This window comes from Schistocerca nitens, chromosome 12 (genome assembly GCF_023898315.1).
Source record: "Schistocerca nitens isolate TAMUIC-IGC-003100 chromosome 12, iqSchNite1.1, whole genome shotgun sequence".
NCBI classification, from domain to species: Eukaryota; Metazoa; Arthropoda; class Insecta; order Orthoptera; family Acrididae; genus Schistocerca; species Schistocerca nitens.
The window spans coordinates 8910528-8931855 of record NC_064625.1 but is presented as its reverse complement, the minus strand read 5'-3'; the positions used below and the strand labels follow the sequence as shown (position 1 = coordinate 8931855).

Below are 21328 nucleotides of genomic sequence, written 5' to 3'. Positions count from 1 at the left end.
TGGCCAACTGTATCCGCTATAAGCAGCTCCGAGCGCGATGCCGTCGTGTCATCCGCGATAGCAAGAAGGCAAGCTGGAAATTCTTTATTAGCTCATTTAACACCTTCACTCCCTCCTCGGAAGTTTGGAGTCGGCTTCGACGGTTCTCAGGCGTGCCTAGTTTCTCCCCGGTCTCTGGGCTCACTGTCGCGCATGACACATTAGTGGACCCCGTCGCAATTTCTAACTCATTGGGTCAGCACTTTGCCGAGATTTCGAGCTCTTCAAATTACCCGCCAGCGTTTCTCCCGAAGAAACGTGCAGCGGAAGTGCAACATCTTGCTTTCTCCTCTCAAAATCGCGAAAGCTACAATACTGTTTTCTCCTTGCGGGAACTCCAACATGCACTCTCTTCTTCTCGCTCCTCCGCCCCAGGACCGGATGGTATCCACGTCCAAATGTTGCTGCATTTATCAACCCATAGTCTGTGTTACCTCCTTCGCCTTTATAATCGAATTTGGACCGGCAGTACTTTTCCCAGACGATGGCGGGAAGCTATCGTCGTTCCTGCTCCGAAACCTGGAAAGGACAAACATCTCCCCTCTAGCTATCGCCCCATTTCTCTCACGAGTAGTGTCTGTAAGGTTTTGGAGCGTATGGTGAATTACCGTTTAGCGTGGTGGCTGGAATCCCGCAGTCTTTTAACACCTGCCCAGTGCGGATTCCGAAAGCATCGTTCTGCAGTTGACCATCTTGTTGCTCTCTTCACTTATATCATGAACAATTTTCTCCGGAAACGCCAAACGGTAGCAATATTTTTTGATCTGGAGAGAGCATACGATACCTGTTGGAGGACAGGCATCCTCCGCACACTGTTCTCTTGGGGCTTTCGAGGCCGGCTGCCCCTTTTTCTTCGTGAATTTATGGCAGAGCGCACATTTAGGGTGCGGGTGAACACTACTCTCTCCCGCACTTTCTCCCAAGAAAACGGGGTACCCCAGGGCTCCGTGCTGAGTGTTGTACTGTTTGCCATCGCTATAAATCCAATTATGGATTGTCTCCTTCCTGATGTCTCGGGCTCCCTCTTTGTGGACGATTTTGCGATCTACTACAGCTCTCAACGGACCAGCCTTCTTGAACGACGTCTTCAAGGATGTCTCGATCGCCTCCACTCTTGGAGCATCGAAACCGGCTTCCGTTTCTCTCCCAGTAAGACCGTTTGTGTTAATTTTTGGCGACGTAAGGAGTTTCTTCCGCCCTCCTTACATCTAGGACCTGTCAACCTTCCGTTTTCAGACGTCGCTAAATTCTTGGGTCTTATGTTTGACAGAAAACTGTGCTGGTCCTCCCACGTTTCCTATCTTTCGGCTCGCTGTCTGCGATCGCTTAACACCCTCCGTGTCCTGAATGGTACCTCCTGGGGAGCGGACCGAGTGGTCCTTCTCCACCTGTATCGCGCCTTAGTGCGCTCGAAATTGGATTATGGAAGCATAGTCTACTCCTCTGCTCGGCCGTCTATTCTTCGCCGTCTCGACTCTATCCACCACCGTGGATTACGTTTAGTGTCTGGAGCTTTTTACACTAGCCCTGTGGAAAGCCTTTATGCCGAGACTGCTGAACCTCCGCTGTCCAATCGGCAAGCAGTCCTTCTAAGTCGTTATGCTAGCCATCTGTCTTCCATGCCTGCTAATCCAGCCCATGACCTTTTTTTCGACGCCTCCTTTGATGTATGGTATGCAGGCCGCTCCTCCTCCCTACTACCCCCGGGAGTCCACTTCCGTCAACTGCTCCATTCTCTTTCTTTCCGCTTTCCTAAAACCTTCTTGACAACTTGGGGTACAGCACCGCCTTGGCTCCGTCCCCGGATCTGCCTGCTCCGTGACCTTTGTCGATTTCCCAAGGATGGTACCCCTACACTTGTTTATCGTCGGGCATTTGCTGCTCTATGTGCACAAATGACGGACGCCACATTTATTTACACCGACGGCTCGAAAACATTGTTAGGTGTAGGGAGTGCCTATATTGTTGGCGACACCCTGAATCAATTTCGGCTTCCCGACCAGTGTTCGGTGTATACTGCGGAGCTTTACGCTGTTCTCCAGGCTGTCCACTACATCCGCCGCCATCGGCGGATACAGTACGTTATCTGCTCAGATTCTCTCAGCTCTCTCCTCAGTCTCCAAGCTCTTTACCCTGTGCACCCTCTGGTCCACCGGATTCAGGACTGTCTGCGCTTGCTCCGCCTGGGGGGCGTCTCGGTGGCGTTCCTCTGGCTCCCGGGACACGCTGGTATCTGTGGGAATGAGGCGGCCGATAGAGCGGCCAAGGCTGCAGTCTCTCTTCCTCGGTCAGCTATTCAGTCGCTTCCCTTCACCGATTTACGGAGCGGTTTATGTCGCAATGTTGCTCATTTATGGCATGCGCATTGGTCGACACTTCCCCATAATAAATTGCGGGAAGTGAAAGCCCTTCCTTGCGCTTGGACCTCTTCCTCCTGAACGCATCGTCGGGAGGAGGTAATTTTAGCTAGACTCCGGATAGGGCACTGTCTTTTTAGCCATCTACATCTTTTAAGCGGCGATCCTCCCCCACTCTGTCCCCACTGCTCTCAGCTGTGGACGGTAAGACACCTTTTAATTGAATGCCCCTATTTTAATCCGTTATGCTCCCGTCTACAGCTATCGCCTGATCTATCGTCGATTTTAGAAGATGACACGCGCTCAGCCGACCGCGTTCTCCAGTTTATTAGTGCCAGTGAAATGACGTCAGTCATTTGAAGCTTTTTTTGGGGACAACCAACCCCTTTCTGTAGTGGATTTTTAAGCCTTCCTTCCGCTTTTAGTTTCCCCAATTTTATGACTTTCGTTCTCATTGCTGCTGGTTTTAAATTTCGGTTGTTTACTTTTTTCTAAGTCACGGACCGGGCGCTAATGACCTTAGAAGTTTTGCGCCCCAAAAACCAAAACCAAAACCAAAAGCCACTTATTGCGCCGTGAGGACCCCCCTCTCTGTCGCTGCGGCTTGGCATTGACAGTGGTCCACATTTTGTTGGACTGTCCACTTTTATCTGTGCTCAGGCAGACGTTTGCGCTGCCTGACACGCTCTCTGCCCTTTTATTAGATGACTCTGCCATGGTGGACTTAGTTTTGCGTTTTATTCGGGCGGGGGGTTTTTATCGTTTCATCTGAGTGTTTATGATTTTTAGTGCTGATTCTGGCTTTTAGCCTCTGATTTTAAAATGAGTTTTTAATGTGTTCTTGGTGATTGGCTTTTCCTCTTTTTTTTTCTCCTCTATGGTCGGCCAACCACCGTCCCACTCTGTGTGTTTTCATTTGTTTTGTCTGATCCTTGTCGGAGTATTTCTTGTCCTGTGTTGTTTGTTGTCTCTATTATCCGTCTTTTACTCTGTGTGGTAGTTTTTTAGTTTTGGAACAAGGGACCGATGACTGTTGCAGTCTGGTCCCTTTCCTCCCACAAACCAACCAACCAACCAATCTCCATAGCACATACCGTAGGCACATCATATATATTGTCGGAGTGTCAGACTTAGTTGGTGTCACGTATAAAAACAATCGGTAACCACAGGATACATTATGGACATAAAATACTATATACAGTGCATGGCATATCCCTGGGCAAACTGCATTATATTGAATGTAATATTAACAAAAATATATACGAGGTAGGTACAAAATTCCACAAGTAATAGAAATAAAATACTCCACGAACTGCTGGCATATCAGGTATAACAACTGCATTATATCGTAAGTCGTCAGTGTCTGAAAGCTATGTCTGGGCACACAGAAGCCAGACCAGGCTATTTGTATGGAAAGATAACCCACAGAATTTTTTTAAAGTAACAACCAATATGCAGTGCGTGAACGGGTATTAACCAAATGTCACCCGCATTGTAAAATTTATCGACCAGAATGGGAACGTCGAGTACTTTGTGACTTACTGTGCGTGATATCATCATAATACAAAATACATTAAAAATCGTGTGATTGGTTCAATATAAAAAAAAAAAAATAATGTGGGGAAAAACTCAAAATAGGAAGGAATATGTGGCCACTTACAGTAACCATAACACCAAAATATAAAATGTGTAAAAATCAATATCATGCTCCTAAAGGAGGAGCAGTTCGTTACTCAACATTCACTTACATCAAACATTATTGGATATGTAGGGTTTCCAAAATGATGTTTTCACAATAATATCCATACCTCTAGTATTGAGCAAATACACGGTAACACATCACATTCTTTGAGGGAAGATATACGGTAACCGATAGCAGAATTAAGACAGGAACAGGTATACATTAGTGAATGACGCGTGTGGAGTAAACAGCTGAGCTAATACACACTACTTATTCAGAATAAGAAAAGTGTCAAGAATTGTAAAATGTAGGGATGGGCAGCAAACACGTAATACGTGCAACAATAAGTGTGGAAGCCACCACTGGGTACACAATATAAGGTATTATGTTGTCATTATATACATTCCATTATAAAATTGTAAAACACGTGCAAAAACATTTTATATTGTGTACCCAGAAGTGGCTCCCACACTTATTGTTCACTGATGTGTAGGAGATGACTTACACAAAATTTCTGGTTGGTGTGACCAGTGGCAGCTAGTGCTAAACATTGAAAACTGTAATTTAATGCAGTTCAGTAGGAAAAACAGACCTGTATTGTTTGAATACAGCATTATTAGTGTGGTGTTAGACAGTCACGTACACTAAATATTCTTGTAGAAATTAAAAACAGCCCATCAGTTGCAAATTGGGAGATTTATTAAAATCCCTTTACCATGGTTTCAATGTTTATAAAAACATCATCTTCAGAAGGAAAATATGGACAACCTGTGTGAGTTAATTTGCTTAGTGTGTCCATATTTTCCTGCTGAAGAGGATGTTTTTGAAACAGTGGTAAAGTTTGCAAGTGATTAGCTGTTTATTATTTGTACAAGATGATTTCTTGCTACAGGTACTGCTTCAGGCACTACAAAACTTTAAAATTTATTAAATATCTAGCAGCTACACAGTAAAGTGATAGGAAATCGAATGAGCACGTAAGGATTGCGGTAGTGAATAAAAATGCACAAATTCATATTACTAGGAGGATTTTAGGAAAATGTGGCTCGGCGGTATACGAGACTGCTCGTAGGACACTAGTACGACCCGTTCTCGAGGAGGCCGACCGATCGAGTGTACGGGATCTGCGGCAGGTCGGATTAAACGGAGACATCGACACTGTTCGGAACTGGGCTGCTAGATTTGTTACCGGTAGGTTCGAACAGCATACGAGTATTACGGAGATGCTTTGGGAACGTAAATGGGAATCCCTGAGGAGAAGACAGTGTTGTTTTCGACTGACACTACTGATAAAATGAAGAGAACTATCGTTTGAAGCTGACTGGAGAACAATTCTACTGCCTCTGACATACATTTTGTGTAAGGACTGTGAAGACAAGTTTGAGAAATTAGGGCTCATCCGGAGGCGTACGGAGTGTCATTTTTCCACGAGTCTGTTTGCGAGTGGAAGAGAAAAGGAAGTGACAAGTGGCGGTAGGGGGTACCCTTCGCCGTGCACTGTACGGTGGCCTGCAGAGTATATGTGTAGTTGTAGATGTACGTATAGGTTCTGTCGACCCCTAAAAATTACACCCGTCCGAATCGAAAGCGTGCGCCTTGTAATGTTACCTCTCTCGTCCGGGGAACAAATATTAAATATCGTCAATTATTTTATATCAAATTATGGCAAGTGTTTAAAAAGCTGTGTGGTCTTGCTGGTTTCAATAGTGGACCACAAGTCCCCGTCAGTCTGTTCACTCTATTAACAGAGCATAAGAGACTTAAATATTTCACAAGAGAAGATAACTTCACAGTACGAATACGAAATAATTTAATTACCTTACCTCTAATACTCGTCGTTGCTTGCTCGTTGTCTAGGGGTAACTTCGGGATTTGCTGTAATTGTTACTACAATGGGTCCTCGGGTTTGTAATATGCTACGTAAGAACTGATACTGTTTAAAGCTTTCCGTATTATATATTTTCATAATATCATCTTCCTAACAATCAGTAGTTCACTAATATAAGCATTTCCAACATCGCCCGTTTCTCACGACTTCTCGAGACTCACTGTCTCTCAGACTCACCAAAACGCGACTGTCTCTTAGCCTCACTCGGCAAAAACTGTTTCTGCATTAACAATCGAAGACCCTACAAAGTACACAGGTTTGCCAACATGAATTGAGCATTGATATTTTACACATCACACGTATACACTTATGAAAACAGTACAAAAATTGAATAGAGTTCTCAAATAGTTCTGCAGCAATACATAATACAATTGTCCTGCAAATTATTAGTTTTTATAATAAAATGATAATACTTCAGTTTAAGTTCACTGTAATTATATATTAATATAACTGTTCTTTCACGTCGATTCACGGCACCGCATAGCTCGCCAGCCGACGGCATCGACAGTTTCGGTAGTCCGTTACATTACGGCGTACTGACAGCTTTCTCTCCCCCGACAGCACGGCTGGCAGAGAGGCTGATGCCCGAGTGCGGGCAAGTGCGGTCCGCCCCGGAGATGGCACCCACGCCGTCCGACGGAGACGGAGTGGAGGAGGGTCGGCGGGGAAGGCGGAGCGGCGCGACGGCAGAGGAGCGGGAGGAGCGGCTGCTGCCCGCGCTGCGGCCGCTGCCAGGCACCGCGCCGCGCCTCACCCCGCTCCCGCTGCAGGGCTGGCCGCGGGGCGCCACGCCCGCCGAGGTGCGAGGTGGCTCCGCCTCCGTTTTCGCCAGTGCCGAAATAGTCTGTTGCTTAACTGTATTCTGTACGACCCTCGTCTGACTTCTGTATCGATTTCCTTTTCTAGAAAGTGATACAGTCATTTGTAGCTCTGTAGAGCATCACATTTTCGGTTCCAATAGCTTTCCCGTACTCGGAATGCGATTTGTGCATTTATTTGCCGGCTAATAGAAATCTGTGTTACATACTGTCACAAACTGCTATTATCGTGGACTGCCGAGACGTGTACTGGTAATATGTTACTTTCAGGAGTGCACTGGGGAAGCGTAATGGGACCACTCTTGTTCCTTATATACGTAAATACTCTGACAGGTAGGGCCAGAACCAGTGTGCGACTGTTGCTTACGGTGTTGGAGTGTGCAGAAAAATGTTCTCTTTGAATAGCTGTAGGACGATAAAAGATGACTCGGACAGAATTTCTATTTTGTGTGGCGAATAGCAGTTTATTCTAAATGTACAGTCGTCTAACCCAATGCAAATGAGTAAGAGAAACAGTCGTGTAATATTTGATTAAAGTATTATCTGTGTGCTGCCGGACACAGTCGAGTCAATTAAATGTTTAGGTATAATGTCGCAGAATGACACAAAATGGAACGAGTGGGAAAGGTCAGTAGCGGTGAATGTGAAAGGTCCGTTACGATTTATTTGTGGAATTCTAGGTACGTGTAGCTCACCTATAAAGGAGAACACTTATAGAACAGTTTTGTGACCCGTTCTCGGGTATCGGTGACATGCTCCGAATCGTCACGAGGTCGTATTAAAAGAAGTAGTTGCGAGGCAGCCGCTAGATTTTTAACTCGTAGGTTCCGTCGACACGCGAGTATTATCGAAATGCCCCGTAGACTCGAATGGGCATTCCTCGAGGAACACAATGTTATTTTCACGAAACGCTATTGTGGAAGGCTGCAGTGTGATTCTGCTGCTGCCGCTGACGTACATCTTCCGTAAGGACCGCAGTGACGAAATAAGAGAAATTAGGGTTCGCACTGATGCTTAAAGACCATTGTTTTTCCCTCGTTCTGTTTGTAGGTGGAACAGGAAATGGAATGTCTAGTAGTGGTACAAAGTATCCTCCACCGCACACCCTATGGGGGATTTCAGAGGACGTACCGACAGTAGAAAGTTTTTTTGTTACCAGCCATTCTCACTAAATGCAAATACTGGCCTAGCATCTTGGAGACCATACGTACGACTAACCCTCACCGTCCTTATTTCAATCTAAGCACTGCTCCCCACCTCCCATTCCCTCCCTTTCTGTCATCCGCACTCTCTAGAACTGTGGATTTTATTCTCCAATGTCTTTCAGAATGATTTATCATTCTGTTCCTTCTCTTTGTTACTGTTGTCTACACATTTATTTCCTTGGTGATTCTGTGGAGAACCGTGTCATTTCTTATTTGATCTACTTCGTTTTCAAACTCCTGAGACAGCTCGATTCTGTTCTTTTCCTGTTTCTGCCTCGCCCACGATTCACTTCTGTAACGTCTAAATTTTATTATTGAAAAATTCTGATATATCAATATTGTTTTCAAAGTGTCGGCCTTTTTACTAATTTGCTCCGTTAAATTTCAATGGAATAGGAGTGAGTACATTAAGCGGTATTTTGTCACTTTGCTGTTAACACAGCGTAAGATTAATTTTCTGCGATTCCCGGTCCGTCGGTGTTCCTTATCCTGTCGGGACGTGTGTGACACGACAAATAAATGGAGAATGTTCTGCTCCCGTTTAGTAGCAGTAGACTTCTTTAAGCGAGGAATACCTTCGTTGCCTGTGCTAGTCTGCTTCTTCGTCCCTCATGCATTTTTTGCTTCCAGCATAAAGCAGCTACATCTCTTCATTTGCTCATCTGCTACGCAGTCCGCAATTTTGATGTACACTTCACCATTGATCTTATTTTTGCAACAGCAAATACTTTTGTCCGACTGTGCGAGGTGGCTGAGGCGCTGGACTCATTTTTGGGGAGAATCCCTGTCCTTCTGTCCTTTCATCTGTATTTAGGTTTTCTGTCATTTTCCTAAAGCACTGAAGACATTTGCCGACAGGATGTCGAACGCTGATCTTCCTTGTGTTTCAGTGGTTTCATCCTCCACCCTCAGTGGATATTCTTTTACTTTGTTGACTATTAATCCTGTTCTGCAGGTTTTGTAATTGTTGCTCACTTTAAAAATGGATAACGATATTAACAGTGGATCTTTATTGTCAATATTTTTCCCCGTGAATTTTAATCTCACTCGTTCCTTCTTTGGTATACTGGTTGAGCAGGAGAGGAAAAGATTGCATCCCTGCCTCATGCCCTTTGTAATTGGAGTGCTTTTGTGTTTGTCTTTCATTCTTATATTGCCTCCATGTTCTTGTAAATATTACCCCTATTTTCCGAGACAGACGGGGGGGCGGGGGGGGGGGGGTAGGAGAGAGAGAGAGAGAGAGAGAGAGAGAGAGAGAGAGAGAGAGAGAGAGAGAGAGAGATCCTGTACCACTTTAAATTGTCAAATACTTTTTGTAGCCAAACTGGTCCTATGGAAGTTTCTTCATTTTCTTTGCATTTATTATCAAGTGCAGTGTCAGGAGTGCCTCTGTGGTGCCTTTGCTTTTCTTATCCAACAGACCTCCAGTTTTCTCTTTAATTGTTGTGTTTATTGTTTTCTTTTCCCAGCAACTTGGATGCACGATTTGTTATGCTGATTGTGCGGTAGTTCTCGCATATATCCACATTTGCTGTCTTTGAGTCGTGCGGGTAATACTATACTGTACATCCAATGGTACGTCTCCATTCTCATGAATTCTATGACGTGAACTGAATAATTCACCCAACAATTTGAGAAACTCCGAAGGAGTGTTATCTATCCCTTCTCCACATTTGATTACACGTCTTCCAAAGCTCCGTTAAACTTTGACTCTAATACTGGATCCCGCGTGTTCTCCAAGTCACACGCACGTCGCCAGACGATCCCTTCCCCTCGTACAGGTGTTCGGTGCACTCTTTCTACCCATCTGCTCACTCGTCTACATTTAAAAGTGAAATTCCTTTTACACTTTTTATGTGAGTACCCCGGTTACCTCCGAGGAATTCCTCGACTCCATTTCCTCACCTCCCTTTTGTAGGTCTCTTCCCAATACCACAAACTTCTCGGAACAAGCAGCCATTTATAGTCTTAGAATAGACCCTGACTTTCTCATCCTCCAAGTAGATACAGGCTCCACCCTTTATGACGGTGAGTTGAGGTGGTTATATGACAGGAGGTATGTGGTCTTTCCACTACTAGCCGTCCCAACCCACATGGCCAGCACAGCCTGCAAACCCTGTGAAAATTACTGAGCCTGCACCAACAGCTCCCCATCAAATACCCTTCTTCCTCGCCCCAACTATCCCTGCATATGCACTGTCTATACCCCTCCTAAAATCTACAACCCCCCCCCCCCTTCCACACTGCCTCCCCCCCCCTTCCCTTGCCTCCTGACACCCCATTATAGGACGGTTATTGTGCTCTCACAGAACAATCTCCGCCTTACTCGACAGACACCTCCGATCTGTTGCCGGTGTCCCGGCTCGCTGCTCGTAGGACGCCGAATGTTTGCTCGGGTTGCCCCACCTCCTGAATCGCAGATGGCTCCACCTCCCCTTATACTGATATTCCCCGCACCCACAGCCTTTCTACTGTCGAGCACTGCCTGTCTGAATATCTGGCCGAGCTAGTACGCCTCACGTAATTGAGTCTGCTTCCGGGAAAAAACGTACAAACAAATCTTTAGCACAACAGTGGCACCCGTGGCACACCTTCATTTGCCGACCTATTTTGGGGCTGCCCAGACCGGACCTTCCTAGCTGTCACAGATCCCGGGCCCCTCAGCCGGCTCGGATTTGTCGACGGTGCGTTTCCGGGCTGAACCGTGGGCCGGGGCATTCTATCTTTCAAAATGAGTTTTCACTTTGCAGCGGATTGTGCTCCAATTTGAAACTACCAGGCAGATTAAAGCTGTGTGCTAAATCTGGGTCGGAGTTGCGGCACGGCACACAGTTGTAGTACCGCTCCGTATCCGTTCCTCTCGGGCTTTACACCTCCTTTCTCCCCTTTTGACTGCCGGGCCACCTGTCCGGGCGTCACGTCCCACTTGGCCAGCAGTTCTGTGAAAACCTGACTTCAGCATTTTTATCTGTGTATCGTCTTTAATGTAAATACTATTTACCAGCTCTGACACTATGTCTGGATCTCTGAAGTTTTTATTCCCTCCCCATCTCCCCTCGTTTTGTTGCTTGAAAAAAGCAGTAGATTAACTATTCTTGCAGTTACATTGAATAAAAAAAGATTCATTTATCTGTTGTATATGTAGAACTAATGATTCCATTTGACAAGGACTTTTTTGTAATTTTGCAGGGATTTTCTTTGAGCTTTTATATTAGGTCGGTGCACAAGATCGTAGCAGTTTTGTTTTTGTGTTCCGGTTCCTATGGGTTTGTTTATCAATTGTGATTTTTTTTTATTTGTAGTTTCATTGTTGCTATTTGAGTTCATATTGTCATTTGAGTGAGTGGAGCTGGGAATGTTAGAAAATGGAGTGCCAAGTGGAGAAATTGGAACATTTCTATCATACTGTTCTGTTTGAGTTCGGTAGAGGGGTGACAGCAGCAGAGGCGGACAGAAATGTTTGTACCGTGCAGGGGGATAAAACCGTTGGACAGAAAATGGCAAGTAAATGGTTTTCTCTTTCTGAGGAGGATTGTTTTGATGTTAGTGACACTCCACATTCACGGAGACCTTTCGGGGCTCGACGGAGAACGATTAAATGCATTGGGTGTACGAATACTGCTCGCTCTAAAAAAATCAGTGAGAGAGACCCTATGTGCGTCTCTGCTTGCTCGTCATCAATTGGCTCGTGAACGACCCCGACCATTCCTTTCCCGTATCATTACTGGTGACGAGAATTGGTGTCTTTACGCTAACACGAAAAGAAAGGAATGGTGGAGACAAAGCAAAGTGGCAACGCCCTGAACAAATGCCTGTCTGCATTCACAAAAAATAATGTTGCGCATCTGGTAGAACAGCAGCAGTACGGTGTACTAAGAATCGCTTCGCTAAGGTGTAACAGTCACTGCTGACGTTTATTGTCGACAAGTGAGATCTGTTGCAGATGCGATCTAAGAACAGAGACCGAGAAGAGTGTGTAAAGTGATGCTACTCCGCAATAACGCCTGCCCGCATTCTCTGTAGGCTGACAAAAAATGCCGTACAGGAGTCGGGTCAGGAAGTCACTCGACACCCGCCCGGTTCGTCTGATCTTGTGCCCTAGGATTTTCAGCTTTACTGCTCTCTATTGCACAACCTTCAGGGAACTTCCTTTCCGGATGAAAATGTGTTCCAAACATGGCCGGGCGAATTCTTTGCCTCAAAACGATGTGATTCCTACAGTTGCAGAATCAAAAAGTTACCCCAGTGTTGGCAAACTGTTGTAAATCGTGAAGAAGAATACACCGATGACTGAGGTCTATATTATGTGCATCTGTTGTGTTTATTAACCTTGTGGAAAAAGCCAATACTTCTATTCTAATGTGTTTCCCTTTTAATGTAACTTACCATCATCCTTTTGCCTTTCGGGCTTGTGAGGCCTCAATATGACTTTCATCTCTCAAGAAATTCATTTTCATTTCTCAATAAATTCATTAAATTTCTTCAGTGATGTAAAATCCTTTGCAAGTAAATATTCTCAATACATCATCATTTATTAACTTCAATCGCGTGGAAACACGTTTTGTGTGTAACAAATCAGTGTCTCTGTTCTTGACTAAGTCTGACAAGGAAGTAACTAACTTCAACATGGCATATTACACAATAAATATTAGTTATTTTATTTTCTTACAGTTGAATTTGAGTTAAAATAATTAAGTTAGAGCATCGCAACACCGAGTGGCCGGATCCTCTCGCGATCGCCGTCTGTCACGTATGCCGCGGCAGTGGCCCGTTCGGAGTATGTGGCCGCTGCAGTGGAGGTACTGCCATCAAAATGTTGTCGCTCGTGCACTTGGCGTGAAAAAAAAAAGTTATTTATGAAGGATATCTTCAATACACTGTTGTGACACACAAATAAAAGTATCAGAATACCCATTAAAAAGTTTTAACGCCTACACGGCATTTCGGAAGGAATAGTGAATATTTTAGGAAGTGGTGGTATAGACTAAATTGAATAAAACATTCCGTAAGACAAGTCTCCAGTTTTATTGGCTTCAGAGATTGAGCTGGTTAAAGACAGATGCCTTTATTTTGCTTGTCGGTTCTCCTGTTGATAATGGGTTTATGTATTAGTTCTAATTTTAGTTTTAAAGTTCAAGTTGTGAAGTTGTGCTCGAGTTTAAGTAAATTAATTTCTCGACTGTGGTCGTGGCTGCGAGTTGTCGGCCATTTCTTCTGTTCGAGCACGCTGCACGTATTGCCAAATTGTGAGCACTGGTATTTGTGTATTTATAGTGGTATTTGCATACAGGCTTTTTAATGGAAGCACTGCTGCTGCTCACAGAAAATGCGAAAGACGATTTCGTAACCACAGCGTGCCAGATTCTAGAGTGTTTACTCGTGTTTTTACTAAACTACGTGAGTCTGGTGCGATGCCCAGCAGACGTAACTCGTCTGAACGTGAAAATGAACAGAGAGCGGATAAAGTAAAAGACAGTATTCATTTGGTAGGTTGTACGGTTTCAACGAGTGCGTACAAAATTTCCACATAAAAGAATACGGCAGGCACTACGTATGCACAGCCCGTGATTTTATCGTACGAGCAGATTTGACATCTTCGAGAACAGAGGGAAGGTAGGCAATCGGAATTTTGCCGTCGGCCGATTTCGTAGTGCCAAGTAATCCAATTAATACTGTTTACTGACTAAATCACCTTCACTCGATACGGTACGAATAACACTCGTAACTCGCGTCGGTTGTCCGACGAAAAGCCACATTCCTTTCACGGGTGCTCATCGGCGTGTGTGGTCTACTGTGACGGACAGACAGCTGATCGGGTTTGTCGTATTATCGTATCGTCCTACTGGGTCCCTATATCTACACTTCTGTGAGAATGAGCTTCCAGTATTACTAGAAGTCGTTCCTCTGATTACAACAGTGGGTATGTTCTCCCAGTACAATGCAACTGGCGCACGTTAGAGGTATCGGGTGACGTATCATCTGAGCCTAACATTTCACAGAAGACGGATTGACAGAAATGTTCAGTTAACGGCTGTCGAGGCCCCTGAACTAGGGGAAGTTCGAAAGGTAAAGTCTACAAAGAAAATGGAAACACAGGAGACAAATTGATCATTTGGGCAATAAGTAGCGCTGCCCTCGTGACAAATGCCGAGACTACCACAGAAGGACAACACGTGACGATGTCGAGAGAATCGGAAAGTGAATTGCAGTTGGAGGTCTATTTTATGAAAATCAACTTTGAATTTAATCATTTGCTTTTGCTTAACACATTTTGAGGTTTTTCTTATCAAAGCTGTATGTTTGTAACCAGTAACAATTGCATACATGACACATGGGAAGTTTTATTTGAATTAGTCTTCTGTAGCACCTTCAAAAATATTTGCTGCTCCTCCTGAAACGTCCAGTATCGTATTATTACAACTACTAAGTCATCTGTCTTCTAATCGTATAGAGGAGATGCCGAGTCGCGGACAGGCACAACAAAAAGATTTTCGCAATTAAAGCTTTCGGTCGTTAAGGCCTTCGTCGACAATAGATGACGCTCTCACACTCACTCTCTCACTCGCGCAACCGCAACTCGCACACACAGATGGAGTCTCGGGCAACTGAAACCAGTGAAACTGAGTGTGGTTTCAGTTGCCTGAGACTGCACTTGTGTGTTATTTATTTTATTTTATTTTATTTACACGTCAAGTTCCGTAGGACTAAATTGAGGAGCAGATCTCGAAGGTCATCGAACTGGTCAGTACGTCAAACTACAACATAAAAGTAATAACAGATAAAAATAAGTGGTTTATGAACCCAAAAAAGTCAAGCCATAAGTTTTAGTAAAGGCAGTCAACAATACAAGAATCAGCTTAATTTTTCAAGGAACTCTTCGACAGAATAGAAGGGTGACCCGTGAGGAAAAGCTTCAGTTTCGATTTGAAAGTGCGTGGATTACTGGTAAGATTTTTGAATTCAAATGGTAGCTTATTGAAAATGGATGCAGCAGTATACTGCACACCTTTCTGCACAAGAGTTACGGAAGTCAGATCCAAATGCAGGTTTGATTTCTGCCAAGTATTAAATGAGTGAATGCTGCTTATTCTTTGGAATAAGCTGATATTGTTAACAAGAAATGACAGTAAGGAATATATGTATTGAGAGGTGAATGTCAAAATGCTCAGACTCGTGAACAGAGGTCGACAAGAGGTTCGTGAACCTACATCACTTATTGTCCGAAATGCCCGTTTCAGAGCCAAAACTATCCTTTTGGAATGGGAAGAGTTACCCCAAAATATAATACCATATAACATAAGCGAATGAAAATAAGCAGACTAATTTTCGTGTCGAATGATCGCTCACTTCAGATACCGTTCGAATAGTAAAAATGGCAGCATTAAGTCTTTGAACGAGATCCTAAACATGGGCTTTCCATGACAGTTTACTATCTATATGAACACCGAGAAATTTGAACTGTTCAGTTTCACTAATCAAATCACTTTCTTCTAATCATATAGCGGAGAGGCTGAGTCACATATAGGCACAACAGAAAGACTTTCGTAGTTAAAGCTTTTGGTGGTTACGCATGCGCAAGTCACATTTGTGTGTGTGTGTGTGTGTGTGTGTGTGTGTGTGTGTTTTTTTTTTCTCCAACAAAGGCCCTTGTCGGCCAAAAGCTTGTATTGTGCCTATCTGCGACTCAGCATCTCCGCTATATGGTGAGTAGCAACTTTCCTTTTCATAATATTGTATACCTTTTTTAAGTATATTCAAAGAACATCTATAGATGTGTGCGTGTTTTGTAGTGTTGTTGCATTACTAGCTGGTGTGCATAAAACTCTTATTTGATGCAAATTGCAAAAACCACACCCAATACAATTTTTTTTGTTTATCAATTGTAATTAATATAAATTTTCGTTTTGAGAAGCGTATAGTATTTACTCCCTTTTTTCCTGTATCTAAACAGCTATTTTATTTTTATCCACTTTAATAACCATCAATTTGAAACCATATGCAGATATAATGTGGGACTCTATTCACTTCTGAAACATACTGTATATCATTTGAACATGAGGAAGCAGATCAGGCCGTTCACCAGTAGATTGCAGTTGAGTATATTGATAATTAAAGCTGAAAGGAAAAGACTCTGTGATAACTCTGCTTCCACCATTGTATGTCTCACAGAGGCATTATGAGAATAGGATAAGGGAAATTAGTGTACAGAGGCATGCAGTGGTAATTTTTCTTTGCTCACTGCACAAACGGAACAGGACAAACACTTAATAATACTGGTACAAAATCTTCATCTGTACACTTCGCACTTTTGGAGCACGTATATAGGTGAAGATGCTGTTTCTTTGGGATCAGAGCCACGTGTGTATAATTGTAATGTCGAGCTGTATCATTTTCATTTGTATATATTAGGTGCTCGGATGGTGTAAAACTGTGGACTACTAGAACTGCTAGTACAGGAACACAAAAAGTGTCCTAACTATTGTTCGGTAACACACAGGTATACCTATGACGTCGTATTATGTTCACTTCTTGCACTGTATTACCAGAGTAGTCGTTACTTTCAGTTTTATCCGTAAATAATGATTCCTCTCCATCTCCTTCAGGTGACGAGACACTCTCTAGACTCGAGCTTCAAATTGGATACATTACTACAGCAGATGGACAGGTGCGTACATCAATATACAATTGTAGCTGTACTCAGTGTTGCAGTCTGTCTGGTTTATTTTCTGTAAAAAGTAGATTATCTAGGCACATCATAGAGGAAAAAACTGAGGTATGTAATGAAACTCCTTTTTTCGTTTGATTGCAGGAACGTGTCCATAATCTTGCAACACCCAGAAAGCACCGTGTCACAGTACCGCAGTGTGCACTTCATTAGTGGACTGGCTCCTCTGACAGCACGCTACAGTTCTGTGGCACGGGGCGTTCGGGTGTCGCAAGATCACAGACGGGTACAAAAAAAAAATAAAATAAATAAAAAATTAATAATAATAATAATAATAATAATAATTGATTACGTAACTTTACTTTTTAAAGGTATTTATTTAAACTTAATGACTGCCCCCTATAATTGCACTAAGCAGTAAAAAATCTCGTGCATAAATGTGTCGGACTGCTCGAGGTGGAACGAGCAAATATTTTTGTAGTTTAATGACGATGATAGTGTCATCTTGTGCAAAATATATTCGAATCTTCAGGTGAGAACTACTCGGGAGTATGTCGTCGTCAGGAAAAACAGACCTGGCATTCTGTGGATTGAAGTGTGAAATGTTAGAGCTCTTAATTAGGAAAAGATAGATTGTTACTCACTGTAAAGGTGACACCTCGAGTTACAGACGGGCTCGGTGAAAACACACTCGACACGTAGCTTTCGGCCAAAGCCTCCGGTAAAGGAAATACGCGTGCATTCGTTCAAACGAGCGAGGACACCTCACACACGTGTGACTGCCGTATCTGGCAGCTCGGACCGGAATGCGGCAGTCCGGAGGGGAAGGGGTAGCGGGGTACAGGTGGGAGGAGAGAAGAGCGCTGTCCGGTGGATCGTGCGGGAACTAGACTGCCGACAGGTGCGGCGTCGGGAGGTCGTGGGGCACGGAGGTGGGGAAAAGAGGAGAGGAATGGGGAAGGACAGGTGGGTGCGTTGACAGAGGCTGGGAGGTGATAGGTCAGAGGGGTTGGAAACTGTTGGACGGAGGGTGTGGGAACAGTAGGTTGCCGTAGGTTAAGTCCGGGATAAATTTGAGAGCAGAGAATGTGTTGTAAGAATAACTCCCATCTGCGCAGTTCAGAAAAGCGGATGACGGAGAAGAGGTCCCGGGTGGCTCGGGTGGTGAAGCAGCCATTGAAACAGAGCACATTACGTTTAGCAGCACGTCGTGCCACGGGGTGGCCTAGATTGCTCTCTGCCACAGTTTGGCCGTTCGTCCCGGTGGGCGGCCGGTTGCTGCTCGTACCGATATAGAAAGCTGTGCAGTGATTGCGACAGTGTCAGTATATGACGTGGCTGCTCACCCTCTGATAGGATAGGCCTGTCACAGGGCAGGAATAGGTAGTGCTGAGAGGGTGGTCTGGGCTTGTCTCGCACCAGGGTCTTCCACAGGGGTTCGTATTGAGAGTGGCCCGGGGGTGGACTAGGATGTTGTGGAGGCTGTGTGAGTAATGGAACACCACTTTAGTAGGAGGGGTGGGAAGGATCTCGAGTAGGATGTACCTAATTTCAGGGTACGACGATAGGTAATCGGAGCCCTGACGGTGGATGCAGTTCAGTTTTTCCAGTCTGGGGTGATATCGGGTGACGGGGGCACTCTTTTGTGCAGCCGGTTCTGGGGAATGGTGGAGGATTGGTGACGTGAGAGGAAATGGCACGGAAATCTGTTTGTGGCCTGTGTCTGGGAGTTAGTGCCTGTGAAGGTCTCAGTGAGATCCTTAGTGCACCGAGTGAGGGAGTTCTGTCCACTCGAGATATGCCGTCCCGGAGTGGCCGGGCTGTACGGGAGGGATTTTTTTTTTTATGTGGAGGGGTCGACAGTTGTCAAAATGCAAGTGGTGTCGGCGGTCGGTGGGTTTAACGTGGACAGAGGTGTGGACAGAGTCGTCGGAGAGGAGGTGGTCGATGTCCGGGCAGGTGGCACGCTGGGTCGATGAGGACCGGGTGAAGCGGTTGGGAGATAAGGTCTCGGGTTTTGAAGGAATGTGGACAGGGTGTCTTAGCCCTGAATCCAGATCGTGAAGATATCGTTAATGAACCCGAACCGGGCAAGGGTAGGGCATTTTGAGTGATGCGATTTAATCTACAGTACCTGTTACACATATATGTAGGATGGTCAAATGTATAAATAACTTGTGCATGTGAAGCAAAGTTCCTCAACAAAAGTGCCTTCTCACATTTGTGTAGCAGTTCTTACCAGATAATGTTTCAGTATACTGTATGTGGTGCACAGTTAAGCCTTACATTCCAGTTCTCAAAGAGTGCTTCTGTTGTCTACGATTTTGTCATCCAAGCCTCCAGTGCCGATTAGAAGTTCGTCGTAATACGTGTGGAAGTAACCACGAAGCAACTCTGTATGCGAGCCAAAATACTTGTTTTGTGAATTGCAAAGATCACACGTCGAGAGAGACGTGTAGTCCATTGTATCTGAAACAGCAGGAGGTTAAACAGACTAAAGCTGTCCTCGACGTTTCATTCGAGGAAACTGAGGAATATGTAAATCACAGATCGTACGCTACAGTGGCAGGAAATTTCAGCAGCACAGATTTGTGATAATTATTCATCCTAATAGAATAAAACCTCCAAAACCTGTGCCGATTCCTAACCCGTCACTGTTTCCGAGTTGCTATTTCCTAGTAATCAGACATGTGTGGTCAACTTCCTGAAAAAGGTGGGAGGGGGCAAGAACACAGCACTGATTGAAAGGCTATGCCTGGAACATTAAATTTGATAACACAGTTGACCTCTTCTAGTAACAATAATATAGAGCACGCAGGCATCTAAAATATGGTTTACTCAATTTTATACAGGATGTAAAATATGGACCAGAAACAGACAGAAGCATCTTCTCATTTCAAGATGGCCCTTAATATACTACGATGGAATGCGGGGTCAGCTTTTTCGAACAAGGAAACTCTGGAAAAGGAACTGAATAACAATGTAGCCATTAAGCTCTGTGAAGTACGGTTTAAGGGGGAACGACAGGATGTCGGACGAAAATATCACTCAAATTCATTACTGTTTTTCTCTGTACTGGAATGTAGTAGACAAATGAGGGTTGCTGCAATGAATAAAGCATACATTCAAGTTTTATTAATATTTTTATTGAAAAATATTAATATTTTCACTGTCTGATTGGGTTTTTCCCGAGGCAGCTCTGAAAGAAGATAGATTGATGTTTGTTGCTGTAACTCAGGTTGTGGTTATCTGAAACATGAAATTAACATATCACCCGGATCCTTACATATGTAATTTTAGTTCATCATACGGATTAAAAAAAAAATAAAAATAAGAAACTGCAAAATTATAGATATTTGAAAAAAATGGCCATTTTTGGACCCCTCTGTTTAGCTGACAAAAATACTAAATATCGACATAAAAAAAATCGAATAAGATGAACTGAAGAGAATTCAATTTTCTTCAAGGAAGAACAAAAATCATTAAAATCAAATGAAAATTGTAGCGTGGGTGACAACAACCGTGCTGAAAAACATGGTTTTGAGAAAACACCTTTAAAGTTTGACAAGTATTTATTTGAGGGACAAAGCTCGAAACCGTCGATGCCAAGTCCATAATAACTATCGCCCCGGCTAGTGGATGGCCGCTTTCTGCTACTTTCACCTGATAAGTGCTCATTTTCTACCTCAAAGTGCTTATCATTGCTGAGCACATTGCTAGTGGCATCTCTGTCTTTACAGAAACAGTGCATTTCATTGCCGATTTTGATTTGAAGGGCATTTGCCACGTGCATTAATGCAGTGTGGCCTACACTGAATAGACATATGGCCAAATTTGAAGCAGTGTTCACCATTTCACTTCATCTGAACGTTATTTTAGGAGCATATCTCCAGGTGATGCTATTGAAACTCGCATTCACATTTTGAGTAAAACCGCCTAAACAACACCCTAGCAAATAAGGTTTACTCAAATCTGTATAAATAGGGGTGATGACATCGATAACAACTTGTTGCAATAGTGTTTCATATTGTGCACGCTTGGCTTCAAATACTCACAGAATCGTTACTTTTTGGAGTTTCTGATAATATTTTAGGGAATAATTCTTCAGTGTGTGTCACACTTTCATTCCCCCATAAGCCACAAATGGCAGTTCATTTCAAAGGATTCAATTTAGTAAAGTCAGGTATTCCTAATACTAAAGCAGAAGCAGGACTGTTAATTAAGGACACCATCATAGGCAATGAAACTCATGTAAACTTCAGTGACTTGGCTTTTCAAGTGGCAGCTGCAGAAATAGAAACAAGTATCCCTTCTCTATTATGTCCATATTTATAAATCACCATAGACTACAACCAGTAACGATTCCTGACATCAACTGTTTACAGAACTCCATCCCCCCTTTCTTATCTGTGGGGATTTCAACTGTCATCACAGTTTTTGGCGCAAAGTCAGTGACCCACACTATTGTCGTCTCATTAGTGGAATCATTGTGAGTGATTGCTCTCCGACACTGCTACTTTCCCCTTATAAATGATCATCTGCAATGGACTTTTCCCCATTAAAATAGTATTGGACCTAGAGATAAGTATGAGAAGGATGTATTATTCTAGGTTGTGTACAACCCGGGACAACTGGGAGATCCTGGGATTTTGTTTCATCCTGGAGAAAACTGTGG

At 43.8% G+C, this 21328-nt stretch overlaps 1 protein-coding gene across 2 annotated transcripts in view; it reads left to right on the top strand.

Annotated features, from left to right (window-relative positions):
* The window catches only part of LOC126215061 (protein AAR2 homolog), a 131967-nt gene that overhangs the window by 99062 nt on the left and 11577 nt on the right, over positions 1 to 21328 (top strand). For both annotated transcript variants that reach the window (XM_049941710.1, XM_049941709.1), the window contains 2 exons: positions 6527 to 6765; positions 16592 to 16653. In XM_049941710.1, the coding sequence (XP_049797667.1) occupies positions 6527 to 6765; positions 16592 to 16653 (301 nt within the window). The remainder of the gene's footprint in view (positions 1 to 6526; positions 6766 to 16591; positions 16654 to 21328) is intronic.